This window comes from Phocoena sinus, chromosome 8, assembly GCF_008692025.1.
Source record: "Phocoena sinus isolate mPhoSin1 chromosome 8, mPhoSin1.pri, whole genome shotgun sequence".
NCBI lineage: Eukaryota > Metazoa > Chordata > Mammalia > Artiodactyla > Phocoenidae > Phocoena > Phocoena sinus.
Window position 1 is genome coordinate 72,231,985 of NC_045770.1, and position 20,396 is coordinate 72,252,380.

General features: G+C 39.7%; 1 protein-coding gene across 9 annotated transcripts in view; it reads right to left on the reverse strand.

Moving 5' to 3' along the window:
* Nucleotides 1–10,841: 10,841 nt before the first annotated feature.
* The window catches only part of HPS5 (HPS5 biogenesis of lysosomal organelles complex 2 subunit 2), a 44,808-nt gene continuing 35,253 nt past the window's right edge, over nucleotides 10,842–20,396 (reverse strand). For 5 of the 9 annotated variants that reach the window (XM_032639020.1, XM_032639023.1, XM_032639021.1 and 2 more), the window contains 2 exons: nucleotides 12,901–13,177; nucleotides 10,842–11,648 (listed from right to left, as the gene is read on the reverse strand). In XM_032639020.1, coding sequence (XP_032494911.1) covers nucleotides 11,588–11,648; nucleotides 12,901–13,177 — 338 coding nt within the window. In that variant the 3' untranslated portion in view covers nucleotides 10,842–11,587. The remainder of the gene's footprint in view (nucleotides 11,649–12,900; nucleotides 13,178–20,396) is intronic. The other 4 variants (XM_032639025.1, XM_032639026.1, XR_004350976.1 and 1 more) reach the window with 3 other exon arrangements.

Below are 20,396 nucleotides of genomic sequence, written 5' to 3' on the forward strand. Positions count from 1 at the left end.
ATTGTAAATATTTATGCACCCAACATAGGAGCACCTCAATACATAAGGCAAATACTAACAGCCATAAAAGGGGAAATAAACAGTAACACATTCATAGTAGGGGACTTTAACACCCCACTTTCACCAATGGACAGATCATCCAAAATGAAAATAAATAAGGAGACACAAGCTTTAAATGATACATTAAACAAGATGGACTTAATTGATATTTATAGGACATTCCATCCAAAAACAACAGAATACACATTTTTCTCTAGTGCTCATGGAACATTCTCCAGGATAGATCATATCTTAGGTCACAAATCTAGCCTTGGTAAGTTTAAGAAAATTGATATTGTATCAAGTATTTTTTTCCGACCACAATGCTATGAGACTAGATATCAATTACAGGAAAAGATCTGTAAAAAATACAAGCACATGGAGGCTAAACAATACACTACTTAATAACGAACTGATCACTGAAGAAATCAAAGAGGAAATTAAAAAATACCTAGAAACAAATGACAATGGAGACACAACGACCCAAAATCTGTGGGATGCAGCAAAAGCAGTTCTAAGAGGGAAGTTTATAGCAATACAATCCTACCTTAAGAAACAGGAAACACCTTGAATAAACAACCTAACCTTGCACCTAAAGCAATTAGAGAAAGAAGAACAGAAAAACCCCAGAGTTAGCAGAAGGAAAGAAATCATAAAAATCAGATCAGAAATAAATGAAAAAGAAATGAAGGAAATGATAGCAAAGATCAATAAAACTAAAAGCTGGTTCTTTGAGAAGATAAACAAAACTGATAAACCATTAGCCAGACTCATCAAGAAAAAAAGGGAGAAGACTCAAATCAATAGAATTAGAAATGAAAAAGGAGAAGTAACAACTGACACTGCAGAAATACAAAAGATCATGAGAGATCACTACAAGCAACTCTATGCCAATAAAATGGACAACCTGGAAGAAATGGACAAATTCTTAGAAATGCACAACCTGCCAAGACTGAATCAGGAAGAAATAGAAAATATGAACAGACCAATCACAAGTACTGAAATTAAAACTGTGATTCAAAATCTTCCAACAAACAAAAGCCCAGGACCAGATGGCTTTACAGGCAAATTCTATCAAACATTTAGAGAAGAGTTAACAGCTATCCTTCTCAAACTCTTCCAAAATATAGCAGAGGGAGGAACACTCCCAAACTCATTCTACGAGGCTACCATCACCCTGATACCAAAACCAGACAAGGATGTCACAAAGAAAGAAAACTACAGGCCAATATCACTGATGAACATAGATGCAAAAATCCTCAACAAAATACTAGCAAACAGAATCCAACAGCACTTTAAGAATATCATACACCATGATCAAGTGGGGTTTATTCCAGGAATGCAAGAATTCTTCAATATACGCAAATCAATCAACGTAATACACCATATTAACAAATTGAAGGAGAAAAACCATATGATCATCTCAATAGATGCAGAGAAAGCTTTCGACAAAATTCAACACCCATTTATGATAAAAACCCTGCAGAAAGTAGGCATAGAGGGAACTTTCCTCAACATAATAAAGGCCATATATGACAAACCCACAGCCAACATTGTCCTCAATGGTGAAAAACTGAAAGCATTTCCACTAAGATCAGGAAAAAGACAAGGTTGCCCCCTCTCACCACTCTTATGCAACATAGTTTTGGAAGTTATAGCCACAGCAATCAGAGAAGAAAAGGAAATAAAAGGTATCCAAATCGGAAAAGAAGAAGTAAAGCTGTCACTGTTTGCAGATGACATGATACTATACATAGAGAATCCTAAAGATGCTACCAGAAAACTACTAGAGCTAATCAATGAATTTGGTAAAGTAGCAGGATACAAAATTAATGCACAGAAATCTCTGGCACTCTTATACACTAATGATGAAAAATCTGAAAGTGAAATCAAGAAAACACTCCCATTTACCATGGCAACAAAAAGAGTAAAATATCTAGGAATAAACCTACCTAAGGAGACAGAAGACCTGTATGCAGAAAATTATAAGACACTGATGAAAGAAATTAAAGATGATACAAATAGATGGAGAGATATACCATGTTCTTGGATTGGAAGAAACATTGTGAAAATGACTCTACTACCCAAAGCAATCTACAGATTCAATGCAATCCCTATCAAACTACCACTGGCATTTTTCACAGAACTCGAACAAAAACTTTCACAGTTTGTATGGAAACACAAAAGACCCCGAATAGCCAAAGCAATCTTGAGAACGAAAAACGGAGCTGGAGGAATCAGGCTCCCTGACTTCAGACTATACTATAAAGCTACAGTAATCATGACAGTATGGTACTGGCACCAAAACAGAAATATAGATCAATGTAACAGGATAGAAAGCCCAGAGATAAACCCTCGCACATACGGTCACCTTATCTTTGATAAAGGAGGCAGGAATGTACAGTGGAGAAAGGACAGCCTCTTCAATAAGTGGTGCTGTGAAAACTGGACAGGTACATGTAAAAGTATGAGATTAGAACACTTCCTAACACCATACACAAAAATAAGCTCAAAATGGATTAAAGACCTAAATGTAAGGCCAGAAACTATCAAACTCTTAGAGGAAAACATAGGCAGAACACTCTATGGCATAAATCACAGCAAGATCCTTTTTGACCCACCTCCTAGAGAAATGGAAATAAAACCAAAAATAAACAAATGGGTCCTAATGAAACTTCAAAGCTTTTGCACAGCAAAGGAAACTGTAAACAAGACCAAAAGACAACCCTCAGAATGGGAGAAAATATTTGCAAATGAAGCAACTGACAAAGGATTAATCTCCAAAATTTATAAGCAGCTCATGCAGCTCAATAACAAAAAACCGAACAACCCAATCCAAAAATGGGCAGAAGACCTAAATAGACATTTCTCCAAAGAAGATATACAGACTGCCAACAAACACATGAAAGAATGCTCAACATCATTAATCACTAGAGAAATGCAAATCAAAACTACAATGAGATATCATCTCACACTGGTCAGAATGGCCATCATCAAAAAATCTAGAAACAATAAATGCTGGAGAGGGTGTGGAGAAAAGGGAACCCTCTTGCACTGCTGGTGGGAATGTAAATTGATACAGCCACTGTGGAGAACAGTATGGAGGCTCCTTAAAAAACTACAAATAGAACTACCATATGATCCAGCAATCCCACTACTGGGCATATACCCTGAGAAAACCATAATTCAAAAAGAGTCATGTACCAAAATGTTCATTGCAGCTCTATTTACAATAGCCAGGAGATGGAAACAACCCGTGTCCATCATCAGATGAATGGATAAAGAAGATGTGACACATATATACAATGGAATATTACTCAGCCATAAAAAGAAACGAAATTGATCTATTTGTAATGAGATGGATAGACCTAGAGTCTGTCATACAGAGTGAAGTAAGTCAGAAAGAGAAAGACAAACACCGTATGCTAACACATATATATGGAATTTGAGGGAAAAAAATGTCATTAAGAACCTAGGGGTAAGACAGGAATAAAGACACAGACCTACTAGAGAATGGACTTGAGGATATGGGAAGGGGGAAGGGTAAGCTGTGACAAAGTGAGAGAGAGGCATGGACATATATACACTACCAAACGTAAGGTAGAGCTAGTGGGAAGCAGCCTCATAGCAGAGGGAGATCAGCTCGGTGCTTTGTGACCACCTGGAGGGGTGGGATAGGGAGGGTGGGAGGGAGGGAGACGCAAGAGGGAAGAGATATGGGAACATATGTATAACTGATTCACTTTGTTGTAAAGCAGAAACTAACACACCATTGTAAAGCAATTATACCCCAATAAAGATGTTAAAAAAAAAAAAGATGTGAAAAAAGAAAAAAAATGTAAAAAAAAAAAAAAAAAAGCTCTGAGGGGAATTCCCTGGTTGTCCAGTGGTTAGGACTCTGCTCTTTCACAGCCAAGGACGCGGGTTCGATCCCTGGTCAGGGAACTAAGATCCTGCAAGCCGTTCCACCCATTAGAGGTCAAAGCAGTTATATAAGTTTTTGAGGCAAAGGGTTATACATCAAAGTGACATATTGACTATGTAGTCCAACAGGCAAGCAGTGGGTCATTGTGACTCCTTACAGGATTAAAAGGAAACGTTAATTCCTAAAGAGTTACCTTGCTGGGGGCTTCCCTGGGGGCTTCCCTGGTGGCACAGTGGTTGAGAGTCTGCCTGCCGACGCAGGGGACGCGGGTTCGTGCCCTGGTCCAGGAAGATCCCACATGCCACGGAGCGGCTGGGCCCGTGAGCCATGGCCGCTGAGCCTGAGCGTCCGGAGCCTGTGCTCCGCAACGGGAGAGGTCACAACAGTGAGAGGCCCGCGTACCACACACAAAAAATAAATAAATAAAAATAATTAAAAAAAAAAAGTTACCTTGCTGATGCCAGGAGGAAATTGCTTTTTTTTTCTTCTTGGCAAGTAGGCATTCCTGTGTCTTTTAAGGGAACCTAGTTAATGTGTAGTACAGATGCACAATGTATACTAAAGGGGAGGGGATAGTGGTTCAAAAAGCAGAGAACATTTTACGTGAGATTTTGTTCTTGTCCTGCCTTAAAATAATTTTGTTTCATCAGTTTAAATGTCAATCTCAAGGATTTGGGCTTTATTTTGAAAGCAGAGGAGAGCCACCGAAAGTTTCTGATTGGGAAGTGGCTTAAGGCTATGCCTCCGAGGACAAGGATTCTGACAATATATCTCCAATTAACTTCCCTTGAGACCCAGGGAATCACTCTTTCTCAGGGGCCTAGGTTTATCTACATACTAGGATAACTCTACATCTAAATTTAGGAATAACGTGGGGGTAGGAGACAAGCTGAAGGAGGTTAAATTAGTCCTTAGATCTACAAGTTCCAGGTCTGGGGCAGGATCCCAGCGTCTGTATTTTTAACGAGCTCCTGTGATGATTCTGATGCATGGCAAGTTCGTGAATCACCTGACTGGGTGGTACCTAATGCTGGTTCCATTGTGATGTGCTGAGACTCAGTGGTGGTGGGGAAGGCAGTCTTTAGAAGTGTTAACGAGAAAACCACAGGCCCCAAATGGTGCCACTTGTGCTCCCGCGATACCAAGCCTAGACTTAATACTTGACTTAGTTGCAGTTTCAACCCTCCCCAGAAATGTAATCTTAACCAGTGGAATTTTCTGGTCAGCACCGAAGAGGTAATCTGCATGTGGGCCCTCTCCATCCACGCCCCACCCCCAGAAGAGGTAACATGCATGATAAAAGTTTTGATGATCCCTTTCCCCCCAAAAGAAGATACCCTGACCTAGAAATAATCTTTTTTCTTTTGTCTTGTCCCACCCTTCTTCCTATAAAAGCTCTCCGTTTCGTACACCCACTCAGAGCACTCTTCTAGTTGCTAGGTGTGATGCTGTTTGATTCATGAGTTGTTGAATAAAGCCAACTAGACCTTCAAATGTACTGTTGAATTTTGTTTTTTTAACAGAAGTGAAGAAAGTTCCCGTAAGACTGATGTAATTGTCTTGGCAAGAAGTAATGAGAATGTGGGATGGTGGCAATAGAGAATGGAAAAATAAATGACTAACGGAAGACACCACCAATGTAGAATTGAGGGAATTTACCTAGTAATTGGAAGTGAGGGTTGAGGAAGGGGGCAAGGATGACGACAAGGTTTTGAGCCTTGGTCAGGGCAGTGACAAATTAAATACATGCAAGGAAATTATTTCAATTTTGGTCTTCCCACCGTCTTTTATTCATGAAAACCAGTGTACACGGGTCTGATCACTACTGGGTGAAACGATATTCCAAATCTTTCAAACGACAACTAATATTTATTACCCAGACACTATGCCACAGGCAGCATGCTCTGCATTTTAGTCTCATTTAATTGTCACCATGACGTAGCTCTGGTTCACATTCATTACCTCATTTAATCCTCAAACTACCCCCAAGGGGACTGCTGCTATTATCCATATTTGACAGATGAGGAAGCTGAAACTTGGAGAAACAAAGGAACTCACCTAAGGTCATCTAGATAAAGAGCAGACATTCAAAGCCAGTCTGCCTCAGAACCTGCCAACTAAAATTTGGCATTGCCATCTACCTCTACGAGGATTGAATCATGAACCACTGTGGCTGCTGACCTTCAACACCCCCTGAAAGGAGGTCAGGGTGGAGATCAGGAATGCGGCACTCTGTGATCTGGGAAAAACTGGCAAAACAGGTCTTCACATAGTTAGATATTTTCAGGAGAAGATCTTATGAGCTCCAATTCTTGCATCTACTCACATCTAGAAAAGAACTAAAATTATTAACTGTGACATCTGCTCCTCCTGACTAGCAGCAAGCCTCTGTCCAACTGCATGCTTGACTGCACGCACCACCCCCCTTCACTATAATCATTTACAGCACTGACCTTCCCCCAACCTCTTTGGAGCAGTTTCTCAGAGCTATCTGAAATGCAGTCTCCGGGCAGTAGTCCTCATTTTGCCCCAAATAAAACTTAACTCATGGGCTTCCCTGGCGGCGCAGTGGTTGAGAGTCCACCTACCAATGCAGGAGACACGGGTTCGTGCCCCGGTCTGGGAAGATCCCACATGCTGCGGAGTGGCTGGGCCAGTGAGCCATGGCCGCTGAGCCTGCGCGTCCGGAGCCTGTGCTCCGCAACGGGAGAGGCCACAACAGTGAGAGGCCCGCGTACCGCAAAAAAACAAACAAAAAAACCTCGCAATTCTCACATTGTGCTTCTTTTTTTTCAGTCGACAAACCCAAGCCCTCCGCCATTATGATACCCTGAAGCCCTGTTAAACACCAGTCAAGTCTGGATGCAAAAATAAAAGTGAGGCAACCATGAATCAATCTATCATTTTTAGGCAAGTGAAAGATTACAAGTTGTATTTGAAAACACCACCTAATATCCAAGTAGACTGTTCAAATTTAAATGTTTAACTGAATGGGATTTTTGTTTGTTTTCCTTAGAAAATAAATTCAGATGATGTGGGGTTTCGGGGGGGGGGGTTGTTTTAATGCTAGAAAATTCTGTTACCCTTTCGGTAAATGAGGATTGCTGTAACGTGCCCTAGAACGATCTGTCGGGAAATGATTGCACAATTGTGCCAGTTCAAGGTGTCTCCTCCTCCTGAGATTTCCTCCACACACTCTTTTGGACAGTCACTGTGTAATGACAAAAGCTGAAAGTGACAGGAGGGCTCTCACCCTTTACCTTATAGACTCACAGTCAACTTAATCCAATACAGCCACAATCTAGCTGAACTAGTGGGAAGGTGTGATATTGTGATAAGAAATTTATATTTGGTCTTCATCTCCTTTCCTGGCACAAAGTTCCTAAAACCCTTGGAATTTCCAAGGTGATGAGAGGGAGAAAAGTGTCTTTCATTATGTTAATGAGGTGAGTTTTGGACCACACCTAAGGATGGGGGCTGGCTGCCAGTGGAGCCAACCATGTGATTAGAGGGTTGGAACTTTCAGTCCCACTCTTGACACTGGCCATTGGCAATTGAACTCAACGTCCAGCCTATCTCCACTCTCAATGCTGCCGCTGCTTTATCTAGAGCTTCCAGTTGGTAAACGTGGAGATTGGTCTAGAGTGGCACTAGGAGAGGGCATGGAAGCTCCTTGCCCCTTCATACCTTACCCTTCCAGCCAGCTGTTCCTGAGCCTTTTATAATAAACTGATAATCTAAGTAAGTAAAATGTTTCTCTGAGTTCTGTGAGCCACTCTAGCAAATTAATTGAACCCAAGGAGCGGGTCACGGGAACCTCTGATTTATAGCCAGTTGGTCAGAAGTACAGGCATACCTTGGAGATATTGTGGGTTCGGTCCCCAGACCACAGCAATAAAGCGAGTCACATGAATTTTTTGGTTTCCCAGTGCATATAAAAGTTATGTTTACACTATACTATAGTCTATGAAGCGTGCAATAGCATTGTCTTAAAAAAATGTATATACCTTAATTTAAAACTGCTTTATTGCTAAAAAAAATGCTAAGCATCTTCTGAGCCTTCAGCAAATTGCAATCTTGCTGCTGGTGGAGGGTCCTGCCTCCATGTTGATGGCAGCTCACTGATCAGCGTGGTGTTTGATGAAGTTGGGGCGCTGTGGCAATTTCTTAAAATAAGACAACAATGAAGTTTGGCAGATCACCGACTCTTCCTTCTCTTCCTTTCACAAATGATTTCTCTGTAGCAGGCAATACTGTTTGATAGCATTTTACTCACAGTAGAACTTCTTTCAAAATTAGAGTCATTTTTCTCTCAACCCTGCCACTGCTTTATTAACTAAGTTTATGTAATATTTTACATCATTTGTTTTCATTTCAACAATCTTCACAGCAATCTTCACCAGTAGATTCCACCTCAAAAACCACTTCCTTTGCTCACCCATAAGAAGCAACTCCTCATCCGTTAAAGTTTTACCATGAGACTGCAGCAATTCAGTCATATCTTCAAGCTCCACTTCTAATTCTAGTTCTCTTGCTATTTCCACACGTGCAATTACTTCCTCCACTGAAGTCCTGAACCCCTCAAAGTCATCCATGAGGGTTAGAATCAACTTCTTCCAAACTTCTATTAATGTTAATATGTTGACCTCTTCCCACGAATCATGAATGTTCTTAATGGCATCTAGAATGGTGAATCCTTTCCAGAAGGTTTCCAATTTACTTTGCCCAAATCATCAGAGGAATCATTATCTATGGTAGCTATAGTATTACAAAATGTATTTCTTATAAAATAAGACTTGAAAAAAAAAATAAGACTTGATAGTTGAAATTACTCCTTGATCCATGGGCTGCAGAGTGAATGTTGTATTAGCAGGCATGTAAACAACATTAAACTTGATGTACAACTCCATCAGAGCTCTTGGGCAACCAGGTGCATTGTCAGTGAGCAGTAATATTTTGAAAGGAATCTCTTTTTCTGAGTGGTAGGTCTCAGCAGGGAGCTTAAAATATTCATTAAACCATGTTGTAAACACTTGTGCTGTCATCCAGGCTTTGTTGTTCCATTTATAGAGCACAGGAAGAGTAAACTTAGCATAATTCTTAAGGGCCCTAGGATTTTCACCATGGTAGATAAGCATTGGCTTCAACTGAAAGTCACTACCTGCATTAGCCCCTAACAGGAGAGGAAGCCTGTCCTTTGAAGCTTTGAAGCCAGGCATTGACTTCTCCTCTCTAGCTATGAAAAGTACTAGATGGCCTCCTTTTCCAATATAAGGCCGTTTTGTCTACACTGAAAATCTGTTGTTTAGTGTAGCCACCTTCATTAATGATCTTAGCTAGATCTTCTGGATAACTTGCTGCAGCTTCTACATCAGCACCTGCTGCTTCACTTTTATGTTATGATGACAGCTTCTTTCCTTAAACCTCATGAACCAACCTCTGCCAGCTTCAAACTTTTCTTCTGTAGCTTCCTCACCTCTCTCAGCCTTCACAGGATTGAAGAGTTAGGGCCTTGCTCTGGATTAGGCTCTGGCTTACGGGAATGTTGCGACTGGTTTGATCTTCTATCCAGACTACTAAAACTTTCTCCATATCAGCAATAAGGCTCTTTCACTTTTTTCTCATTCTTGTATTCACTGGAGTAGCACTTTCAATTCCTTTCATGTACTTTTCGTTTACATTCACAATTTGGCTATTTGATGCAAGAGGCCTACCTTTCAGCCTATCTCAGCTTTCAACATGCCTTTCTCACTTAGCTTAATCATTTCTAGCTTTTGATTTAAAGTGAGAGATGTGTAACTCTTCCTTGCACTTGAATACTTAAGAGGCCATTATAGGGTTACTAATTGGCTTAATTCCAATATTGCTGTGTGTCAGGGAATAGGGAAGCCTGAGGAGAGGGAGAGAGATGGGGAACGGCCAGTTGGAGCAGTCACAACACACATTTCTCGATTAAGTTCACCATCATACATGGGTGCAGTGGTGCCACAAAACAAATACAATAGTAACATCAAAGATCACTGATCACAGATCACCCTGACAAATAATGAGAGTGAAAAAGACTGAAGTATTCCAAGAATCAGGGAAATGTGACAGAGACACAAAGTAAGGAAATGCTGTTGGAAAAATTGTACTGATAGACTTACTGAACACAGGGTTGCCACAAACTTTCAATTTGTTAAAGAAAACAAAAAAGAAAGAAAAAAAAACAGTATCTGTGAAGCACAATAAAGCAAAGTACAATAAAAAGAGGTACGCCTGAAAAAAAAAAAAGAGGTACGCCTGTATGGTTAACAACCTGGATTTGTGACTGGCATCTTAAGTGGGGGCGGTTTTGTGGTTCTGAGCCCCTAACCTGTGAAATCGGATGCTATCTCCAGGGAGATACGTTCAATTGAGTTGAGTTGTAGGACACCCAGCTGGTGTTGGAGAATTGCTTGGCGTGGGGAGACACCCCCCACACACACTCTGCCACACACTGGTGACCAAAATTGTTAGGTTTTCCACACTTCCCAAAATGCTAAGAAGCTTTGTGAAGCCTCCCTTCTCTGATCATCTCTTCAACTAATCTGGTTATGTCATATCCAAATGTCACATGGAAGTATGACAGCAATTTGTGTCTATAGTTCTCTGGCTGTGTTATAAATGAAAGAAAGAAGTGAATCATTCAATGTACCCAACACTTTGCTTATTCCACACCGAGTTTACACCACACCTTCCTGCAAATTGCTCACTATAAAACCTCATGTCTACATTCCATTTAAATAATTTTTAAATTAGATTTTACATTTATTATTAATATAACATGCTGTGTAAGTATACAGGAGCCTGAAAATGGCAATCTAGTACTTGGCTTAAATAATACAAGCACTTGCTGTGATCTTTATCAGTACTCAGCCTTCCTTTATTATGGCTTTTAAAAAACAAATTTTAAAAGTGCATGACTCCTTTAGGCTACTGTTTAGGAAAGACTGGAGTAAAACATTTCCAGTAATGAATTAGTTGTATATAGGTTCAGATTAGAAAATGTCAAGCACTGGAAAAAAAAATACACTTTAAATTAGCTCAATTTAAATATAGGGCCATTTCATTTAAACATCTGATTTGAATCTTCAGTGTTTCACTCATTTTATGTGTTAATTCCATTATACCAGATCTTGCTTTGGTAATTTCTCAAGTGTCCCAGAGAAGATAAAAAAGGAATTCAATTTCTGTCAATTACATTGTATGTCTTCATGTGACCAGGATGAGAAACTTCTGCTCCCTACATGGCAGTCACGACAGGAAAAGAATTCCCCCAGTCCACCAGCAAGGAACAAATAACACTGTTGTTCAGAATAAGGACTGCATAGCTGGGGATATTCACATTCTGATTCCTTCCAGAGCACTTCATTTCAGCAAACAAGGACTGATTCCTTTCAAAATTCAACTTCAGTTGAAAAACACTGAGGTACAGATAGAGCCACAAATGCAGAGGTTACAGACATGGACAAAAGTGCTCCCAATAAGGTGGCAGGGATCTCAGGTGGGGCCTTTCCTTCAATAACAAATGCATTCAGAAGGTTCCGGAGCACGATTCAGTTTTTCTCAAAATGTCGTGACACCCTGCTGAATCTTCTTCAATTAGGCCTGCTGAGACCAGAGAAACCGATCACATTTTTCAAGCATGCATTGTATCAAGGCTCTGAAATCCCAAAGAAAAGAAACAGGCAAATTTAGCTGTCATTGTTCATTCTTTTCAGAAGAAAGGATTAAAAAAGCTGACTGTGCATCAAAAGACGCAATCAACAGACTGAAAAGGCATCCTGTGAATATGGCATCCTGTCCTATACAATAGGAGAAAATATTTGCAAACCACATATCTGAGAGGTTAATATTGAGAATATGTAAAGAACTCATATGACAAAAAACAAATAATGCAATTTAAAAATGGGCAAAAGACTTGAACAGGTATTTCTCCAAAGATGACATTCAAATAGCCAACGAGCATATGAAAAGATGTTCAACATCAATAATCACTAGGGAAATGCAAATAAAACCACAATGAGATATCACCTCATGCCCATTAGGATAGCTACTATCCAAAAAAACAAAACAAAACAAAACAAAACAGAAAATAACTAGCGTTGGTGGGGATGTGCTATAATTGGTGGGAATGTAAAATGGTGCAGGCTCCATGGAAAACAGTATGGAGGTTCCTCAAAAAATTAAAAATAGAAGTACCATCTGATCCAGCAATTCCACACCTGGGTATACACCCAAAAGAACTGGAAGCAGGGTCTCAGAGATATCTGTAAACTCACGTTCATAGCAGCATTACTCACACTACGCTGAGTGAAACAAGCCAGTCACAAAAAGACAAACACTGTATGATCCCACTTATATGAGGTACTTCGAGTAGTCAAAGTCAGAGACAGAAAGTAGAATGGTGGTTACCAGGGCTTAGGTGGAGGGGAAAGGGGGAGCTGTTGTTTAATGGGTATAGAGTTTCAGTCTTGTAAGCTGAAAAAGTTCTGGAAACTGACTGCACACTGATATGAATATACTTAACACTACTGAACCAAGTAGTTAAAAACGGTTGGCAGGAAATTTTATGTTATCTGTATTTTACCACAGTTTTAAAAAAAACAAAACAAAAAAAAACCCTGACTGAGACAATTAGGTATGCGGTACCAATAATATTCTTCAAGAACTGAGTACACGTCAGATTTGGGTATTTACATTAACCTAAACAGTGTTTCGGTGATGACTGTGAACAAAATATTACTTTAGCCTCTTCTCTTAATCACCTTCATCAACAGAGGAGTCTCTGTTCCCTCAGCTATGAATGAGGGGTTGAGACTATGTGATCTCTATAGTCCCATCCACCTCTGAAAATCTGTGCAATTCTACATTCCCCAGGTGCCTGTGGAGAGGGCAGGACAGACATACATTACCTCTGCCTTTTCTCGGCAATCCTCAGGATATCACAGGTTCTGGTAAACCTCTCTGACAGCTCAAGGGTCAAACCACATTCTTGTAGCAGTGACCAGGCCCGGTCTGGGCCCATGACCTTAGCTAACAGGAGTGACACATTCTCCACGTTGATAGGGGAAGGCCCATCGCTGAAGTTCCCATTTGGTGACTTCTGGGGGGCTGGGGCTGGCTTTGTGCTCTTGTTCTGTACCAGATGTAGGAGAAGCTTCCATTCCTCCACAGTCTCTGGGATCCAACCTACTCAAACACAGAGAAACAATGTGGGCTCTGACTGCTCTTAGCACTCTGCCTGCATACAGGAGAAACTATTCGTGAAAATGTTTCATACCAAAACATAAAAATATTAAAGAATATAATCTCATTACCCCCAATACAGAGTTGTTTTCTGAATATTTGTTGAACAAATAGCTCACGAAAAGGAGAAGCCATAAAATTAGCTTCAACATTCCTTCATTTGCTCACGCAGTAAGTAATTACCCAGGGCACACTCCATACTAGGCACTGAATGTGAATGAGGAACAAACAGACATGATGAGCCCGGCCTGCACTCCTGTGGAACTCATGGTCCAGTAAAGGAGACAGAACTTAGACAAACACATAAATAAATCTATGCTTATAAACTGTGCTAAGTGCTTGCTATAAAGGAAAAGATCAAAGAGCCATTAGAGAGATTGGCAGGTTTGGGTTTTTTTTTTTTTTTTAAGGATCAGAGAAGGGCTGTATGAGAAGTGACAGTTAAGCAGAGAGCTGAAAGATGAGACAAGTTTAGTGAGCATGTGCTTGTGGCCCATATGTACACAAACGTGCAGGGAAGGTGTCAGGAATGGAGGGTGAAGGAGCCTGCATTTCTGACAAAGGAAACATGGAAAATGACTCGACACAGGAAGGAACTAGGTGAGTTCAAGGAACTCAAAAAAGGCCTACAATGCACAAAGGTGGCAGTGAGGAGTGAGAATGAGATGATAGGGCTAGGCCATAAGGGAACAGCTTAAGAATCTGGATTTTATTTTGAGTTCAACGTAAGGGGCTTCAAGGCGGACAGCCACATAATCCAATTTTTGTTTAAAAGAACCATTCTGAGAGTCAGCAACGTGGTGGAGTGAAAAGCTACCTTTGTCTCTCCCCTTAACCTACAACCAGTAAAACATCCACAACACAACAAAGGTTCTTGTGTCTGACACACCAAGAAACCAGAGAATTCTCCACATATCTATACAACTAAAGGTGATGGACTGGAACACATAGAAGAGGCAGAACCAGGGAAACAGTGGAGGTGGTGTCTGCAGTCCCAGCCCTCCAGCCCCAGAGAAGCTGACAGTAGGCAGGGGAAGCAATGCACATGACCCCAGCCTCCAGCCCCCAACTCGAAGTAGCAAGCCCATGAATCTTACAACACTGGACATGGCAGGGCCACCTGAGCAATCCTAGCTATTGCCCCTGCCCCTTCCTCCCCAATAGCAGTGGAACTTGCCACTCAAGGGCTCCTGGACAGGAGGGAGCCCACCATCCTGGTGCACCAGGTGGCAATGCTAGCAGCACTGGCAGAAGTAAGGCGACCCTGCAGGTACAGGAAGTGATAATGCAGGCATCGGGCCACACCACAGATGGAGATGGTAGAGGGCACAAAGTGCAGACTCTCAAATATAACCAGAGGCAGCTGACGTAAGAGAAACCCAAAACTTGTGCTATAGCGCCACCCACTGGAAAACAAAAGAAAGGCCTCTAATTTCTAACCTGTTGGATCATTAGAATCAAGCAGAAAGGTGCTTGCTACTTTAAATGTGTGTCAGAGGAACAACTTCATCAAACACTGTGAAGAACCATAGTGATACTGTACCACAAAAGGAAAATTACGATTCTCCAGAAACCAAACTTAAAGTCACAGAATACTGTGATCTAACTGACAGAGAATTCAAAATAGCTGTCATGAAGAAAGTCAAGGAACTACAAGAAAACTCAGGCAGTTCAATGAACTCAGGAACGAAATTAATGAACAGAGGAATACTTTACAAAAGAGATTAAAACTCTAAAAAAGAAAAACAAATTCTAGAACTAAAGAATTCAATAAATGAGTTGAAGAAAACATTAGAAAGCACTGAAAATAGAGCAGATCACATGGGAGAGAGAATTAGTGAGCTTGAAGATAGAACTCTAGAAATGACACAAGCAGAAGAAGAAAGAAATAAGATATTTGAAAAAAATTCTATGAGAACTATCCAACTCCTTAGGAAAGACAACATTAGGGTAATGGGCTTCCCAGAAGGAGAAGAAAGGGAGAGGGGAGCAGAGAGTTTATTTAAAGAAGTAATAGCTAAGAGCTTCCCAAACTGGAGAAGGAACTGGATATACAAGCCCATGAAGCTAAGAGAACACCTAATCATCTCAATACACAAATACCTTCTTCAAGGGACTTCCTTCCCTGCTGGTGCAGTGGTTAAGAATCCATCTGCCAATGCAAGGGACATGGGTTCATGCCCTGGTCCAGGAAGATCCCACATGCCACGGAGCAACAAAGCCCGTGTGCCACAACTACTGGTCCTGCACTCTAGAGCCCACGAGCCACAACTATTGAGCCCACGTGCCACAACTACTGTAGCCCACCCACCTAGAGCCCGTGCTCTGCAACAACAGAAGCCACCACAATGAGAAGCCAGAGCACTGCAATCAAGAGTAGGCCCCGCTCGCCACAACTAGAAAAAGCCCGCACGCAGCAATGAAGACCCAACGCAGCCAAAAATAAATAAATAAATATATGTATTTTAAGAAGACCTTCTTCAAGACATATTATATTAAAATTGTTAAAAGTCAATGACAAAGAATTAAGGCAGCCAGGGGAAAAAGGAAGGGTAACCTACAAAGGAACCTCCATTAGGCTACTAACAGACTTCTCAGAAGAAACTCTACAGTCCAGAAGAAAGTGGAATGACATTCTCAAAATACTGAAAGATAAAAACCATCACCCAAGAATACTCTATCCAGCAAAGTTATCATTCAGATATGAATGATAAATAAGGACTTTCCCAGACAAACAAAAGCTGAGGAAGTTCATCAACACTAGACCTGCATTTACAAGAAATGTTGAAAGGAGCTCTTTACCAGAAACAAACAAACAGAAAAGAGCAAAGTACACAAATCTTTGAGTAAAGTGATAAGCAGACAGAATCTTTAAACTGCAACTCTTTATCAGAATAGGTTTTTTAAACACTTTACAGCATAAAGGTTAAAGGGCAAAGATGAGTAGAAAAAGTAATTATAGCTACTTCAATTTGGTAACAAACTCACAACATAAAAAGGGATAATTTGAGGCAAGAAAAATACAAAAGGGGGAGAGGAAAAGGGTGGAACTCATATAGGTACATAAAGATAAGATGCTATAAGCAGAAAAAGGACTACTTTATCTATGACATGTTTCATACAAACCCCATGGTAACCACAAAAAATAAATCTAGAGCAAAGACACAAAACATTAAAAAAGAGGAAAGTGAGAAAAACATCATGAAAAAACACCAAAGCAAAATGGCAGACAGAAATACAAGGAAAAAGAAATAATGAAGATATAGAGCAACCGAAAACGAAAGATAAAATAGCAGTACCAAATCCTCATCTGTCAATAATCATCCTAAATGTAAATGGATTGAATTCACCAATCAAAAGACACAGAAAGGCTGGGTGGATTAAAAACCAAGAGCCAACTGCATGCTGCCTCCAGGAGACTCATCTCAGAGTTTAAGACAATTATAGGCTCAAAGTAAAGATATGGAAGATGACACTCCAGGCAAATGGCAGCCAAAAGAAACTGGGTGTAGCCATACTTATATCAGACAAAATAGACTTCAAACCAAAAAAGATAACAAGAGACAAAAGTGGATAGTATATAATGATAAAGGGGATAATTCATCACAAAGACATAATGTTATTAATATATATGCACCCAACACAGGAGCACCAAAATATATAAAACAATTATTAACAGACTTAAAAGGAGAAATTGACAGCAACACAATAATAGTAGGGGAATTTAGCAGCCCACTGACATCAATGGATAGATCATCCGGACAGAAAGTCAACAAGGAAGCAGCAGCCTTAAATGAAACATCAGACTAGATGGATTTGATAGATTTGTACAGAACATTCCACTCAATTGCATCAGAATACACATTCTTCTCAAGTGGACATGGAACTTTCTCAAGGGTAAACCGTATGTTGGGACACAAAACAAATCTCAGTGAATTTAAGAAGACTGAAATCGTATCAAGAATATTTTCCAATTTCTATGAAAATAGAAATCAACTATAAGAAAGCTGGAAAAATTACAAATATGTGGAGACTGAACAACATGCTACTGAACAACTACCAAGTCAATGAAAATCAAAGAAGATATCAAAAGTTACCCAAAGACAAATGAAAATATGACATACCAGAATCTATGGGATGCAGCAAAAGTGATACTAAAAGGGAAGTTTAAGCAATACATGCCTACCTCAAGAAACAAGAAAAATCTAAAATAAACAATCTAACCCTGTACATAAAGGAACTAGAAAAAGAACAAATGAAGCCCCAAATCAGTAGAAGGCAGGAAATAATTAAGATCAGAGCAGAAATAAATGAAATAAAGACTAAAAAGACAATAGAAAAGATCAATAAAACTAAAAGCTGGTTCTTGAAAAGATAAAATTGACAAATCTTTAGCTAGACTCACTAATCTTAGAGAAGGCTCTGATAAATAAAATCAGAAATGCAAGAAGAAAGATAACAATGGATACCACAGGAATAGAAAGGCTTATAAGAGAATAATATGAACAGCTACACGCCAACAAATTGGACGACCTAGAAGAAATGGACAAATTCTTAGAATCATAAAACCTTCCAAGACTGAATCATGAAGAAATGAAAAATCTAAATAGCCCGATCACTAGTACAGAAATTGAAATAATAATCAAAGCTCCTAAAAAACATGAGTCTAGGACCAGATGCCTTCATAGGTGAATTCTACCAAACATTTAAAAGACTTAATACCTATCCTTTTCAAACTCTTGAAGAGAAGGGAATGCTTTCTAACTCATTTTACAAAGCCAACAACACCCTGATACCAAAACCACACAAAGACTCAAAAAAATTACAGGTCAGTATCTCTGATGAACATAGATGCAAAAATTCTCAACAAAATATTAGCATACCGAATACAATAAATAAAAAGGATCATACACCATGACCAAGTGGGATTTATTCCAGGGATGCAAGAATAGTTGTATCCACAATAAATTCACGTGATACACCACATTAACAAAATGAAGGATAAAAACCATATAATTATCTCAATAGATGCAAAAAAAAAAATTGACAAGATTCAACACCCATTTATGATAAAACGAACTTTCAATAAAGTGGGCATAGAAGGAACATACCTCAACATAATAAGGCCATATATATGACAAACTCACAACTAATATCATTCTCAATGGTGAAAAACTGAAAGCTAGCCCTCTAAATCAGGAACAAGACAAGGATGCCCACTCTTACCACCCTTATTCAACATAGTACCAGAAGTCCCAGCTAGAGCAATCAGGCAAGAAAAAGAAAAGGCATCCAAGTTGGAAAGGAAGAAGTGAAACTGTCACTATTTGTGGATGACATGATTTATACATAGAAAACCCTAAAGACTCCACCAAAGAACTACTAGAAATAATAAAGTTGCAGGGTACAAATCAACATTCAAAAATCTGTTGCATTTCTATACACTAACAATGAGCTAGCAGAAAAAGAAATTAAGAAAACAATTCCATTTACAGTCACAACAAAAAGAATAAAATACCTAGGAACAGATTTAACCGAGGAGGTGAAAGACCTGTATACTGAAAACTATAAGACACCACTGAAAGAAACTGAAGAAGACACAAATAAATGGAAAGATATTCCCTGCTCATGGACTGGAAGAATTAACATTGTTAAAATGTCCATATTGCCAAAGCAATCTATAGATTCAATACAATCCTTATCAAAACCCCAAAAACATTTTTCACAGAAATAAAACAAAAAATTCTAAAATTTACATGGAACCACAAAAGACCCCAAATAGCCAAAACAATCCTGAGCGAAGAGAACAAAGCTGGAGGTATCACACGCCCTGATTTAAAACTATATTATAAAGCCATAGTAATCAAAACAGCATGGTAGTGGCAGAAAAACAGATGCATATATCAATGGAACAGAACTGAGAGCCCAGAAATAAACCCATACATATATGGACAATTAATATACAACAAAGGAATAAGGAACATCCAATGGAGAAAGGACAGTCTCTTCAATAAATGGTGTTGGGGACATTGGACAGTCTCATGCAAAAAAATGAAAGTAGACCACTACCTCACACCATACACAAAAATCAACTCAAAATGGATTAAAGACTTAAATGTAAGACCCAAAACCATAAACTCCTAGAAGAAAACATAGGCATGACACTCTCTGACATCAGTCCTAGGAATATCTTTCTAGCTAGGTCTCCTCAGGCAAGGGAAACAAAAGCAAAAATAAACAAACAGGACTACATCAAACTAAAAAGCTTCTACACAGCAAAAGAAACCATCCACAAAATGAAAAGATGACCTATTGAATTGGAGAAGATATTTGCAAATAATATATCCAATAAGAGATTAATAACCAAAAATACATAAACAACTGGATGAAAAAGTGGGCAGAGAACTGAATAGACATTTTCCCAAAGATGACATACAGATGGCCAAGAAGCACATGAAAAGATGTTCCACATCACTAATTATTAGGGAAATGCAAATCAAAACCACATGGGAGGACTTCCCTGGTGGCTCAGTGGTTAAGAATCCGCCTGCCAATGCAGGGGACACGGGTTCAATCCCTGGTCCAGGAAGATCCCACATGCCGCAGAACAACTAAGCCCGTGAGCCACAGCTACTGAGCCTGCACTCTAGAGCCTGCAAGCCACAACTACTGAAGCCCGTGCACCTAGAGCCCGTGCTCTGCAACAAGAGAAGCCACAAAAATGAGAAGCCTGTGCACCGCAACAAAGAGTAGCCCCTGCTCGCCGCAATTAGAGAAAGCCCATGTGCAGCAACGAAGACCCAACGCAGCCAAAAATAAATAAATAAAAAATAATAAATTTATATTAAAAAAACCCACATGAGATATCACCTCACACCTGTCAGAATGGCTATCATCAAAAAGTCTACAAATGTTGGCAAGGATGTGGAGAAAAGGGAACTCTGTGCACTGTTGGTGGGAATGTCAGTTGGTGCAGCCACAGTGGAAAACAGCATGGAGGTTCCTCAAAAAGCTGAAAATAGAACTACCATATGATCCAGCAATCCCACTTCTGAGTATTTACCCAAAGAATATGAAAACACTAATTGGAAAAGATATATGCACCCCTATGTTCACTGCAACATTATTTATAATAGCCAAGATATGGAAGTAACCTAAGTGC